Source organism: Acipenser ruthenus, chromosome 7 (assembly GCF_902713425.1).
Source record: "Acipenser ruthenus chromosome 7, fAciRut3.2 maternal haplotype, whole genome shotgun sequence".
Lineage (NCBI taxonomy): Eukaryota > Metazoa > Chordata > Actinopteri > Acipenseriformes > Acipenseridae > Acipenser > Acipenser ruthenus.
The window spans coordinates 68741586-68754818 of record NC_081195.1 but is presented as its reverse complement, the minus strand read 5'-3'; the positions used below and the strand labels follow the sequence as shown (position 1 = coordinate 68754818).

At 47.8% G+C, this 13233-nt stretch overlaps 1 protein-coding gene across 1 annotated transcript in view; it reads left to right on the top strand.

Moving 5' to 3' along the window:
- Positions 1-13233, top strand: part of LOC117415940 (NUAK family SNF1-like kinase 1) — a 39865-nt gene that overhangs the window by 14311 nt on the left and 12321 nt on the right. The window contains exons 2-3 of the mRNA XM_059027751.1: positions 4230-4350; positions 12672-12823. Coding sequence (XP_058883734.1) covers positions 4230-4350; positions 12672-12823 — 273 coding nt within the window. The remainder of the gene's footprint in view (positions 1-4229; positions 4351-12671; positions 12824-13233) is intronic.

Genomic DNA, 13233 nt, shown 5'->3' with positions numbered 1-13233 from the left:
CCTTTGCTTTCTCTGGTCCATGTTCAGTGTGGTGCACACAATGATACCAAACAGCACAGTGACTACTTTTCTCCATTTAAATAGGCTGAATGACTGATTACAAGATTGGAGACATGTGTCATACTAATTAAAGAAACTAATTAGTTTGAAATATCACTATAATCCAATTATTTATTATCTTTTCTAAGGGGTACCAACAAATGTGTCCAGGCCATTTTAGAATATCTTTGTAGAATAAGCAATAATTCATCTCTTTTCACAGCTTCTTTGCTTTATTCTATCAAGTATACATGATAAAATAGCTTTTAATTTCATCACTTTTCAGGAGGAATGAAGCATTATTTCAATGAGCTGTAAGGGTACCAACAAATTTGAGCACGTCTGTATATATTTTTTCTTGGTTACCAAAGAATATCCACACGTTACCAGCTGTGGCACCATTTGATCTATTCCCTGGTTGAATGGCTCGGACAATTCCCATCAATGATAATAGTAATAATACAATAAATAATGCATGGGTAGGGACTGAAAATGACACCAGTGGCACTGAAGGTACTGATTCGTTTTCAATACGCATGTGCTGCTGAAGTGTGAAACTGCTTCATTTAGCAGATGAGTCCTTCAGCGATAGTGCTCCCCTGAGAATCAAACACTCCAGCCCAGCAATAATGACAAAGGGAGCTCCATCTCTCCTCTCTCCTCTCCGATTCTAATTAATGCTGCCGCCTCATTTATAAATAATTGATTAGAACGCCACCCAGCTGTTGCTATGGCGACGAGGCAACCTATGGTGATCCTTAGTGAGGGCTGGTAACCGGAGTATGTGTGTGTGACTGTGGTGGGGGGGACACACACCCCAGGACCCATTGTGAAGGGAGTGCAAGTAGCCTGCCAGCTTTGAGAGCCATTAATTGATCTCTGCCCTTTACTGTCAACTCTTACCCCACCTCAGCCTCTCATCCCACAGCTCTCTCTCTAAAATGCACGAGAGTCGACTCAAGCACTTTCCATTATGTTAAACCGATGGCCTTTATCTGTATTCACACCCCTGATGCATTGTCCGTCATTCATATTGCTTGCGCCTGCTGCTGCACCAGCAAATAAATACCAAGGATGTTGAAATATTTGTCTGTGATGTCCATTGTTTCTCGGGGGAAATGTTTTTATTTTTTTAAAGTTTTGTTGCACTCATAACTTGTTATAGGAAATACTTCAGATGTGATATTTTTTAAACTGTATGCAGGGTGATGCATGTGGGGTTCCAGAAATACCTCCTCAGTGGCATATTGTAATGATGGAGCAGAGAATCTGCACAGTTTCTTAGGGGGGTTTAACCAGATATTCGAGTTGCGTGGTTACTGAAGCTGCTGTTTTTGTACTGTACTGTACAGCAGCTTTATTCAAGGGATTTTTGTCATCACTTCGGGTGTGGGCAAGGTTGTCGTGACGATGGGAAGCGATTGAAGGGTGCAGTGCTTTCTTTCCGCCCCCCTTTCCTCGATGGTTCCTCTCGCTGCTGACCTCGTGGGGGTCATTTCCACAGGAATGCAGCACAGAGTGATCAGAGCTTGCAGGGGACTCCAGTTCTCACCATATCAGAGCTTGCAGGGGACTCCAGTTCTCACCGTATCAGAGCTTGCAGGGGACTCCAGTTCTCACTTACCGTATCAGAGCTTGCAGGGGACTCCAGTTCTCACCGTATCAGAGCTTGCAGGGGACTCCAGTTCTCACCATATCAGAGCTTGCAGGGGACTCCAGTTCTTATCGTATCAGAGCTTGCAGGGGACTCCAGTTCTCACCATATCAGAGCTTGCAGGGGACTCCAGTTCTCACCGTATCAGAGCTTGCAGGGGACTCCAGTTCTCACCGTATCAGAGCTTGCAGGGGACTCCTGTTCTCACTTACCGTATCAGAGCTTGCAGGGGACTCCAGTTCTCACTTACCGTATCAGAGCTTGCAGGGGACTCCAGTTCTCATCGTATCAGAGCTTGCAGGGGTCTCCAGTTCTCACTTACCGTATCAGAGCTTGCAGGGGACTCCAGTTCTCATCGTATCAGAGCTTGCAGGGGACTCCAGTTCTCACTGTATCATAGCTTGCAGGGGACCCCAGTTCTCACTTACCGTATCAGAGCTTGCAGGGGACTCCAGTTCTCATCGTATCAGAGCTTGCAGGGGACTCCAGTTCTCATCGTATCAGAGCTTGCAGGGGACTCCAGTTCTCACCGTATCAGAGCTTGCAGGGGACTCCAGTTCTCACTTACCGTATCAGAGCTTGCAGGGGACTCCAGTTCTCACTTACCGTATCAGAGCTTGCAGGGGACTCCAGTTCTCACTTACCGTATCAGAGCTTGCAGGGGTCTCCAGTTCTCACCATATCAGAGCTTGCAGGGGACTCCAGTTCTCACTTACCGTATCAGAGCTTGCAGGGGTCTCCAGTTCTCATCGTATCAGAGCTTGCAGGGGACTCCAGTTCTCACCGTATCATAGCTTGCAGGGGACTCCAGTTCTCACCGTATCAGAGCTTGCAGGGGACTCCAGTTCTCACCGTATCAGAGCTTGCAGGGGACTCCAGTTCTCACCATATCAGAGCTTGCAAGGGTCTCCAGTTCTCACCGTATCAGAGCTTGCAGGGGACTCCAGTTCTCACTTACCGTATCAGAGCTTGCAGGGGACTCCAGTTCTTACCGTACCAGAGCTTGCAGGGGACTCCAGTTCTCACTTACCGTATCAGAGCTTGCAGGGGTCTCCAATTCTCACCGTATCAGAGCTTGCAGGGGACTCCAGTTCTCACCATATCAGAGCTTGCAGGGGTCTCCAGTTCTCACCGTATCAGAGCTTGCAGGGGACTCCAGTTCTCACTTACCGTATCAGAGCTTGCAGGGGTCTCCAGTTCTCACCGTATCGGAGCTTGCAGGGGTCTCCAGTTCTCACCGTATCAGAGCTTGCAGGGGACTCCAGTTCTCACCATATCAGAGCTTGCAGGGGACTCCAGTTCTCACCGTATCAGAGCTTGCAGGGGACTCCAGTTCTCACTTACCGTATCAGAGCTTGCAGGGGACTCCAGTTCTCACCGTATCAGAGCTTGCAGGGGACTCCAGTTCTCACTCACCGTTAGCTCTTACCATGGTGAAAAAATCCTACATGCGTTTATCGAGTAGATCAAACAATGTGTACTCACAGAGGAAAACCATTTCCTCAGGAAAAATAAATAAATAAAAAGCAGCTTGCTACGCCTATAAAGAAAAACACACACACACACTTAATGCTGGGCCTAGAAACAGAACACCCCTTCTCCCATGTGTGTGGATACCAAGTGAGATAATTTCTCATAAACTTGTTGAATACAATGGAAGTTGAAATCAGCACTGATCTCTTCCCACAATGATTTCATTTGAGTAACACTAGAAAAGGCTGCATGTGGCTTGTGAGGAAAGATAAGATAGTGGCCTCTACCTCAACATACAGACTGAGGAGAGATCACTTTGTTCAAAGGAGCTCAGAAGTGGGTCACAAGTCTGACTGAAAGGAGCTCAGAAGTGGGTCACAAGTCTAACTGGACCAGTAACACAAAATAGAAATGAATGATCGGAACTGAAAATACAGATATTCATTTCATCAGAATATTGTCACAGTGTAAATAGTCTAAACATCACCCTCCCTGCAATTTTACATATTTTTTTGAAGACAGAAATACACCATAGAGAGACTCCCAGGCATGGTTTGAGATGCTGTCTTCATAATCGTGGCAGGCCTGTGTTAGTGACAGAAAACAGCAGCATTCAGATCAATTGATGACGACAGGTCAATGAAACCAATCCAGCAGGAAAGGATTCCTCTGCCGCTGCATGAAGGATCATGCAATATTAACCACCATTGATGGGATTGATTTAAATATCTTGGGACATTAATCAGCAGAGGCATTTCTTGTGAACTTGCTCCAGTGCTGTCTGTGAGTCCTGGCCTGCAGCAGCGAGAGGGTTTTTATATTGTGAACATCCCAGTTCCAGCTATGCCTATCGGAGTCCCCACCCCGCACTCAAAATATGTGAATCCTTATAAACGTTTACTCTAGTAAAAGTACAGCAAAATGTAATAAGCATAGTGAAAGCACGGTAAAGTGCAGGGAAGCATTGTAAAGAATACTAAGCATATTAATAAACATGGCAAACCAGGGTAACCTATGGTAAATGCACAGTATAACTGCCTCTCTGCGCTCTGTGTGCTTCCAGGTGGCAATCAAGTTGATCCGGAAGGACAAAATCAAGGATGAGCAGGACATGGTGCACATCAGGAGGGAGATTGAGATCATGTCCTCGCTGCGGCACCCGCACATCATCAGCATCTACGAAGGTAACGCTGCAAACAAGAGACCCAGAACAGGGCTAGCTGTGCTTTCACCCACCTCCCTCCCTCCCTGTCTAAACCTAACCCTAACCCTAACCCTAACCCTCCCTCTCTGTCTAACCCTAACCCTAACCCTAACCCTCCCTCTTTGTCTAACCCTAACCCTAACACTAACCCTCCTTCTCTGTCTCTTCAAACCCATCTGTCTATCTCTCCCAGTATATTCTGTGTTTATGCCCTATGCCTCTCTGCTTCCTAGCTGTCTAGGAGAGTACAATGTTCTAAATATAGCTCTGGCAGGCAGTGAAGCTGCTGTTAGATAGAGCTGGAATCTGAGTCCAGGAGTGGGGCGGTTCTAAAGGTGCTTTTGAACTCCGAGACACCAGTGGAAGGAATGTCAACGCACTGGGATTAATTGGGGGATGCGGTAGCTGAGCCACGTCGAGGGGGGGTGTTCCTGGCTTCAGAGTCGATAGCTCCAGCCTGGCTCCATGCTCACCGGGCCCTGGGACCACAGCACTGGGTGTTGACAAGCTAGTGGTTTAATATTGCAGTTCAGTGCAATGATGATCAATGCAATATACATGTGCTCCGTTTGCGCTCATGCCTCTTGTGAGCAGGTATCGCAGGTCAGATGGAAGTGTGGTTGAATAACAGTAGCTATTATTATTTTATTATTATTTGTTTGTTTAGCAGATGCCTTTATCCAAGGCGACTTACAGAGACTAGGGTGTATGAACTCTGCATCAGCTGCAGAGTCACTTACAACTACGTCTCACCCGAAAGACGGCGCACAGGGAGGTTAAGTGACTTGCTCAGGGTGACACAATGAGTCAGTGGCTGAGGTGGGATTTGAACCGGGGACCTCCTGGTTCCAAGCCCTTTTCTTTAACCACTGGCCCACACAGCCTCTACAATTGATTCTGAGTGGGAACTGGTACCTGAGAATGACACAAGAACACGAAGAGGGTCACCCTGTGGAGCGCAAACGAGACGCTGCTCCCTTAAAACACATGCTGCTGCATTCTGCAGAGTAGATAAATCTGCTAGTGGAATCCTTTCGGTTTTCTGCAGTCTGTCTGTGTGTGTGTGTGTGTGTGTGTGTGTGTATGTGTGTGTGTGTATGTGTGTGTGTGTGTGTGTGTGTGAGTGCGCTACACAGGTCACACGCAGGGCAGCTGAAATCAATCCCCTCCTCCAGGTCTCAGCTAGCGCGGGTCTTGTGGGACTGAAGGCAGGCTCTGACTCTGGAAGAGGGGTGTCCCACATCAGAGGAGTCAGGTTTCGGATGGGGTTTACAAGCTGCTTTATCAAGACTGGTCCACTGACCCCCCCCCCCCTCCCCCCACCGCTAAACATCTGCTTCTTATTACTCTGCAGCTGTAAATCCCAGGGCTGGGGGAGATGGGATCTCTGTAGATGAAACACAGGCTCCTGCAGCTGCTTCTATTGAAGAACCCAGCTAACCCATTCCAGGACATCTCCCCAGTCCAGCAGCACACCACAGGGGCTGTTTGAACTGAACAGCGCAGTGTCTGAATATTTCCACAGCAACGGTGTCCCCCCCAAACACGGGTGATTTACTGACTGTTAATCTCCCGGGCCACTATAAAACACGATGCTCTTCTGGGATCTAAGACATGTTAGTAATGGTGCATAATTATCAAGTTTTTTACTGCAAGAACCACCCAAATTTACATGATATATGATCTGTCTTTCTTCAGTTTCACTGAAGGGTGTTTACAGAACAAAGCAGCAGTAACACACAGACCCAGGGATGTCATTAGGCCCCATGGAATATTGCATGTGGAATCTGTTAGGGAGAGCATCTTGAAGACAGCATGATTCGCTAGTTGTCTCTACTAGAACTAAATATAATTGGTAGGATGAAGTTTGCCAGCTACGGGGACATAGCCTGTATATCTGTTTGTCCGAACGTCAGTGCTTTGGTCACGGTTACCTTTTTGGCTATATCTTGTGAACTGCACATCCAATTGCAATGAAACTGGATATTAAGCATAGATGAATCTGTGTAGCGCCCTTAACGTTCTCCTATCTAGGCTGGCTTGTTTTCAGGCTGTATCTTCAGATTTGTCTTAAAGGCAAAGTCAGACTAGGTTGGTACGGGCATCCCGTGGACAGGCTGTGGTGGTTCTGCAGTGTTCTCCAGGGCTCTGATTCGTGGTGGGTCTGTGAGCCGCAGTGGCTGCCAGTCCACAGCTCACAGCCTTAGGAACATGTTCAATCTGAAGGCACAGATTGAACATGGAGTTCAATCTGAAGGCACACGATCGGGTTTGTTCAGTTCTGACTCTCAGCTCCGATCATGTCAGTGGAATGGAGTTCAATCTGAAGGCACACGATCGGGTTTGTTCAGTACTGACTCTCAGCTCCGATCATGTCAGTGGAATGGAGTTCAATCTGAAGGCACACGATCGGGTTTGTTCAGTTCTGACTCTCAGCTCCGATCATGTCAGTGGAATGGAGTTCAATCTGAAGGCACACGTTCGGGTTTGTTCAGTACTGACTCTCAGCTCCGATCATGTCAGTGGAATGGAGTTCAATCTGAAGGCACACGTTCGGGTTTGTTCAGTACTGACTCTCAGCTCCGATCATGTCAGTGGAATGGAGTTCAATCTGAAGGCACACGTTCGGGTTTGTTCAGTTCTGACTCTCAGCTCCGATCATGTCAGTGGAATGGAGTTCAATCTGAAGGCACACGATCGGGTTTGTTCAGTACTGACTCTCAGCTCCGATCATGTCAGTGGAATGGAGTTCAATCTGAAGGCACACGATCGGGTTTGTTCAGTACTGACTCTCAGCTCCGATCATGTCAGTGGAATGGAGTTCAATCTGAAGGCACACGTTCGGGTTTGTTCAGTTCTGACTCTCAGCTCCGATCATGTCAGTGGAATGGAGTTCAATCTGAAGGCACACGATCGGGTTTGTTCATTACTGACTCTCAGCTCCGATCATGTCAGTGGAATGGAGTTCAATCTGAAGGTACACGATCGGGTTTGTTCAGTACTGACTCTCAGCTCCGATCATGTCAGTGGAATGGAGTTCAATCTGAAGGCACACGTTCGGGTTTGTTCAGTACTGACTCTCAGCTCCGATCATGTCAGTGGAATGGAGTTCAATCTGAAGGGACACGATCGGGTTTGTTCAGTACTGACTCTCAGCTCCGATCATGTCAGTGGAATGGAGTTCAATCTGAAGGCACACGTTCGGGTTTGTTCAGTACTGACTCTCAGCTCCGATCATGTCATTGGAATGGAGTTCAATCTGAAGGCACACGATCGGGTTTGTTCAGTACTGACTCTCAGCTCCGATCATGTCAGTGGAATGGAGTTCAATCTGAAGGTACACGATCGGGTTTGTTCAGTTCTGACTCTCAGCTCCGATCATGTCAGTGGAATGGAGTTCAATCTGAAGGCACACGATCGGGTTTGTTCAGTACTGACTCTCAGCTCCGATCATGTCAGTGGAATGGAGTTCAATCTGAAGGCACACGATCGGGTTTGTTCAGTTCTGACTCTCAGCTCCGATCATGTCAGTGGAATGGAGTTCAATCTGAAGGCACACGATCGGGTTTGTTCAGTACTGACTCTCAGCTCCGATCATGTCAGTGGAATGGAGTTCAATCTGAAGGCACACGATCGGGTTTGTTCAGTACTGACTCTCAGCTCCGATCATGTCAGTGGAATGGAGTTCAATCTGAAGGCACACGTTCTAGTTTGTTCAGTTCTGACTCTCAGCTCCGATCATGTCAGTGGAATGGAGTTCAATCTGAAGGCACACGATCGGGTTTGTTCAGTACTGACTCTCAGCTCCGATCATGTCAGTGGAATGGAGTTCAATCTGAAGGCACACGATCGGGTTTGTTCAGTACTGACTCTCAGCTCCGATCATGTCAGTGGAATGGAGTTCAATCTGAAGGCACACGATCGGGTTTGTTCAGTACTGACTCTCAGCTCCGATCATGTCAGTGGAATGGAGTTCAATCTGAAGGTACACGATCGGGTTTGTTTTCAGTAAAGTATTTTTATCTTCATGATTCTACTGTACCGGGCTCCCTCCATATTTAAAGATTCACGAATGTGGTTAATGCACAGTTAGTACACGCTGACAGTACATTGTTAAAGTACTGCACTGTATAAGGGCTCTTCACTCATTCACAGTTTTTTTCACAATTTTGCTGATGTTTTAATCAGACAGCAAGAAAAATAGGAAGACCTGTACAGTAATCGTGTGCCTCCTAAAAATGGGGAGTCTTATGGGAGTTTTGATTTAAAAGTTCCTGTGCTTGGTCTGGTTATGTACCTGAGTACATTGCACTGTAGTGATGTGAGCTGCTGTCTGCCCAGGAGGAAAGTGACAGAGAGACAGGGTGTGTTCCCGTTCACAGTGCAGGGGGTCAGACACTCAGACACTGCTACTGGCACACTTGTTGTTTTCTTTTTCCCCGGATGCCACACTTACTGGGGTCAGAGGTCGAGGGTTGGCAGGAAGTCATGGTAGAACTGGGTGCAGAAGAGTGCAGGATTCGGTGACCAGGTGTGAGAGGCACGCGCTTTTTCTCCCAGGCTGTTTATTACAGTTATGTTTGGGTGGTCTGCATCCAAGAGGTTGTCTGCTTTAATTCAGCTGTGGGTTTTTTCTTGCTCTGTTATTAATTTAACAATGTTTAAACAATCACATTTAACTTGTTTGTTTTCTCAAAATCGTCAAATGGGGCATTCTCGTCTCATTGCAACATTGAAGCACTGGAAGCCAGGGTTTGTGTAACTGGACTGGAAGCCAGGGTTTGTGAAACTGGACTGGGAGCCAGGGTTTGTGTAACTGAAGCATTGAAAGCCATAGTTTGTGTAACTGAAGCACTGAAAGCCAGGGTTTATGTAACTGGACTGTTAGCCAGGGTTTGTGTAACTGGACTGGAAGCCAGGGTTTGTGAAACTGGACTGGGAGCCAGGGTTTGTGTAACTAGACTGGAAGCCATAGTTTGTGTAACTGAAGCACTGGAAGCCAGGGTTTGTATAACTGAAGCACTGAAAGCCAGGGTTTGTGAAACTGGACTGGAAGCCAGGGTTTGTGTAACTGGACTGGAAGCCAGGGTTTGTGTAACTGGACTGGAAGTCAGGGTTTGTATAACTGGACTGGAAGCCAGGGTTTGTATAACTGGACTGGGAGCCAGGGTTTGTGTAACTGGACTGGAAGCCAGGGTTTGTGTAACTGGACTGGAAGCCAGGGTTTGTGAAACTGGACTGGAAGCCAGGGTTTGTATAACTGGACTGGAAGCCAGGGTTTGTGTAACTGGACTGGGAGCCAGGGTTTGTGTAACTGGACTGGGAGCCAGGGTTTGTGTAACTGGACTGGGAGCCAGAGTTTGTATAACTGAAGCACTGAAAGCCAGGGTTTGTGAAACTGGACTGGAAGCCAGGGTTTGTGTAACTGGACTGGAAGCCAGGGTTTGTGTAACTAGACTGGAAGCCAGGGTTTGTGTTAACACCCTGAACGCTGGCCCCGTGTCTGCCTTCCTGGCAGCGAGTCGTTCCAAGTGTACGGCGCTGTGTTTGTAAACGACTGTTTACTGAGACGTGTTTTTACTTTTGGGACCATCTGGGAAGAATGCCTTATCCCTTGAAGCCTGTATCACTGTGTATTACCAGCACGGTGCCGCCTGCACATTGAACACATTTGGGTCAGCTTAAGATTTTACATTCTGGAACAGATTCTACATTTCATTATTAAAAGACAGCTAGCTAAGCAAGGCATTCTAATCGAATTTCTTAATTCTTAATAGCATGCACTTATCACCCCCACTTTCTTTTTTGGGAGTTTTAATTCCTGGTGTCTAACCATCACATGACTGCTGCTAGACCACTGGAGTGAAAGTGAGCAACATCACAGGATGGGACTAGACACCGACAAGCAGCAGCACTTTTATGCATGGTTGTATTGAAAAATCTGCTTGTGATAAAGAAGCAAAGGAACAAAAGATCTTCCACAGAGGTTAGGGGGAGCCAGTTATAATGTTGTTAGTGCTAAGAAGTAAGAAGGTACATATGAAAGCATTGGAGTCACTACTTTAAAGATGTATCCCTGAAACCATTTTTTCTTTAGTTGTGATATCATCGCTGCTCTTTGCGGAGTTGAAGCTATCATTTCACTGTGCACTGTACGCTTGGTCAATGACAATCTGCTGCAGTTTTTTTAATGCTGATATTTACAGAACCGTGATACAAATTAATTTAAATTAAATTAAGAACTAGAAAATTAGCAAGGGATTTTACAGGATCCCAAGTCATTTCTTAACAGTTTCTAATTTGTGTTTAATTGGGTCCCTCAGAATCAGGTCACATTGTGTTCAAGCTATGGGACAGAGGGAGGTTTGTAAGCAGATGTAAGGCCCTGCCTCTCCTCAGCTCCACCAGCCCTGAGCAGACTAAGATCTTAGATTAGAATCACGGTTCTTCAATTCCTTGAGGCAACAAGGAAAGTTGTAATAATGAAATTACAGACACTTAAAACAGTGACTATTGAAACCTGGCCAGATTTACCCAGCACAAGCAATGTTATTGTTTCACAAGTGGAAATAAGCAACATCCACATGCAGTCAAATTGTTTGTATAGTAACAACATAAGACAATGTATGTGTTAGAAAGCCCCTCAATGCTCATCTGGTTCTCAGCATCAATTCCATATCCTCACCACGCTATGAAAATAAGGGTCTATTACTCTCTAATTTTCAGCTGTGCCCTCTGGCCATGGTTTCTGTGCTATGCCTGCAGTATTGCTTAGGGTTCATTTTGTCAACGTCCTTTAAGAATTGACGTATGCAGTACTGTAGCTGTTTTTCTTTCAAGAGAACTGGTGCACACCTTGAACCAAGTTTTGTAAGCCTGTACCGCAGAGTATAGACGTGTAAATAGACAGGCAAATAGGGGAAAACGTCAAACCCAAGTTTCTGCACACTCTGGTGTCACACACTGCCAGACCTCTTCTCACAGCCCTGGTGACACTGCCAGACCTCTTCTCACAGCCCTGGTGACACTGCCAGGCCTCAGCCCTGGTGACACTGCCAGACCTCAGCCCTGGTGACACTGCCAGACCTCAGCCCTGGTGACACTGCCAGACCTCAGCCCTGGTGACCCTGCCAGGCCTCTTCTCACAGCCCTGGTGACACTGCCAGACCTCAGCCCTGGTGACACTGCCAGACCTCTTCTCACAGCCCTGGTGACACTGCCAGGCCTCAGTCCTGGTGACACTGCCAGACCTCAGCCCTGGTGACCCTGCCAGACCTCAGCCCTGGTGACCCTGCCAGGCCTCTTCTCACAGCCCTGGTGACACTGCCAGGCCTCAGCCCTGGTGACACTGCCAGGCCTCAGCCCTGGTGACCCTGTCAGGCCTCTTCTCACAGCCCTGGTGACACTGCCAGGCCTCAGCCCTGGTGACACTGCCAGACATCAGCCCTGGTGACACTGCCAGACCTCAGCCCTGGTGACCCTGCCAGGCCTCTTCTCACAGCCCTGGTGACACTGCCAGGCCTCAGCCCTGGTGACACTGCCAGACCTCAGCCCTGGTGACACTGCCAGACCTCAGCCCTGGTGACACTGCCAGGCCTCAGCCCTGGTGACACTGCCAGGCCTCAGCCCTGGTGACACTGCCAGACCTCAGCCCTGGTGACACTGCCAGACCTCAGCCCTGGTGACACTGCCAGGTCTCAGCCCTGGTGACACTGCCAGACCTCAGCCCTGGTGACACTGCCAGACCTCAGCCCTGGTGACACTGCCAGGCCTCTTCTCACAGCCCTGGTGACACTGCCAGACCTCAGCCCTGGTGACACTGCCAGGCCTCTTCTCACAGCCCTGGTGACACTGCCAGACCTCAGCCCTGGTGACACTGCCAGGCCTCTTCTCACAGCCCTGGTGACCCTGCCAGGCCTCAGCCCTGGTGACACTGCCAGCGACCTCCAGCTGCTGGGGGTAGATTTCATCAACCTATACCTGGATTGTTTCATGTAATTCTATGGTTCCAGGGGATCCACCTGGACTGCATCAAACACAGGTTTTTACAGGTAATCCTGTGATTACCAGGGGTAAGAGGTTGATGCATGCCAGGGTGATTTCCCCAAGTGCAGTAAAATGCTCTAAAAAACACGTTCCTTATCCTGGCTGGGTATAGACTAATCTAATCAACCCCTTTGTATCTACTCATGAGAAGTATGATTGAGAGCTTGAAGTTATGGATTTGAAGACAGTAGGGCATGTTAGTTTCCAGATGGATGTGCTGGAAAGGTGGGTTTGACCTGTTTCTCTCCGCTGCAGTGTTCGAGAACAAAGACAAGATTGTGATCGTGATGGAGTACGCCAGTAAGGGAGAGCTCTACGATTACATCAGCGAGCGCAGGAGCCTGAGTGAGAGGGAGACGCGCCACTTCTTCAGGCAGATTGTCTCCGCTGTCCACTACTGCCATAAGGTAAGTGCTCCACTCACTCCTGCTACCAGAGCTGCCCTTCACCATTGCAATAAGCTAAGCATTCCCATCACTGTTAAGAAAGGGAGGAAGACATATGGAAGAAAACCAGAAAGATGGACAAATGAGGCAGGATCGTAAGTCCCATTACAAATTTGTACAACTATTTGCTACGTTATGATCTTGAAAGAATGTAAGAAAGAAAGTAGACCTTTTCAGTAGTTATCCCAGCTCTGTATTCAAGTTATTTATTGAACCCAGTTAAACATGCACAGGCTGGACTGCCCTATTGTCTGCACAGCTGGAAGGGGTGGTGATGTCACTGGCCCGGATGGGAAGCATTGTGCTGACTGCCTCTAATCAGAGAGCTGAGGGCCATCATGAGGACTCTAGTGTCTCCATGGCGAGGACCC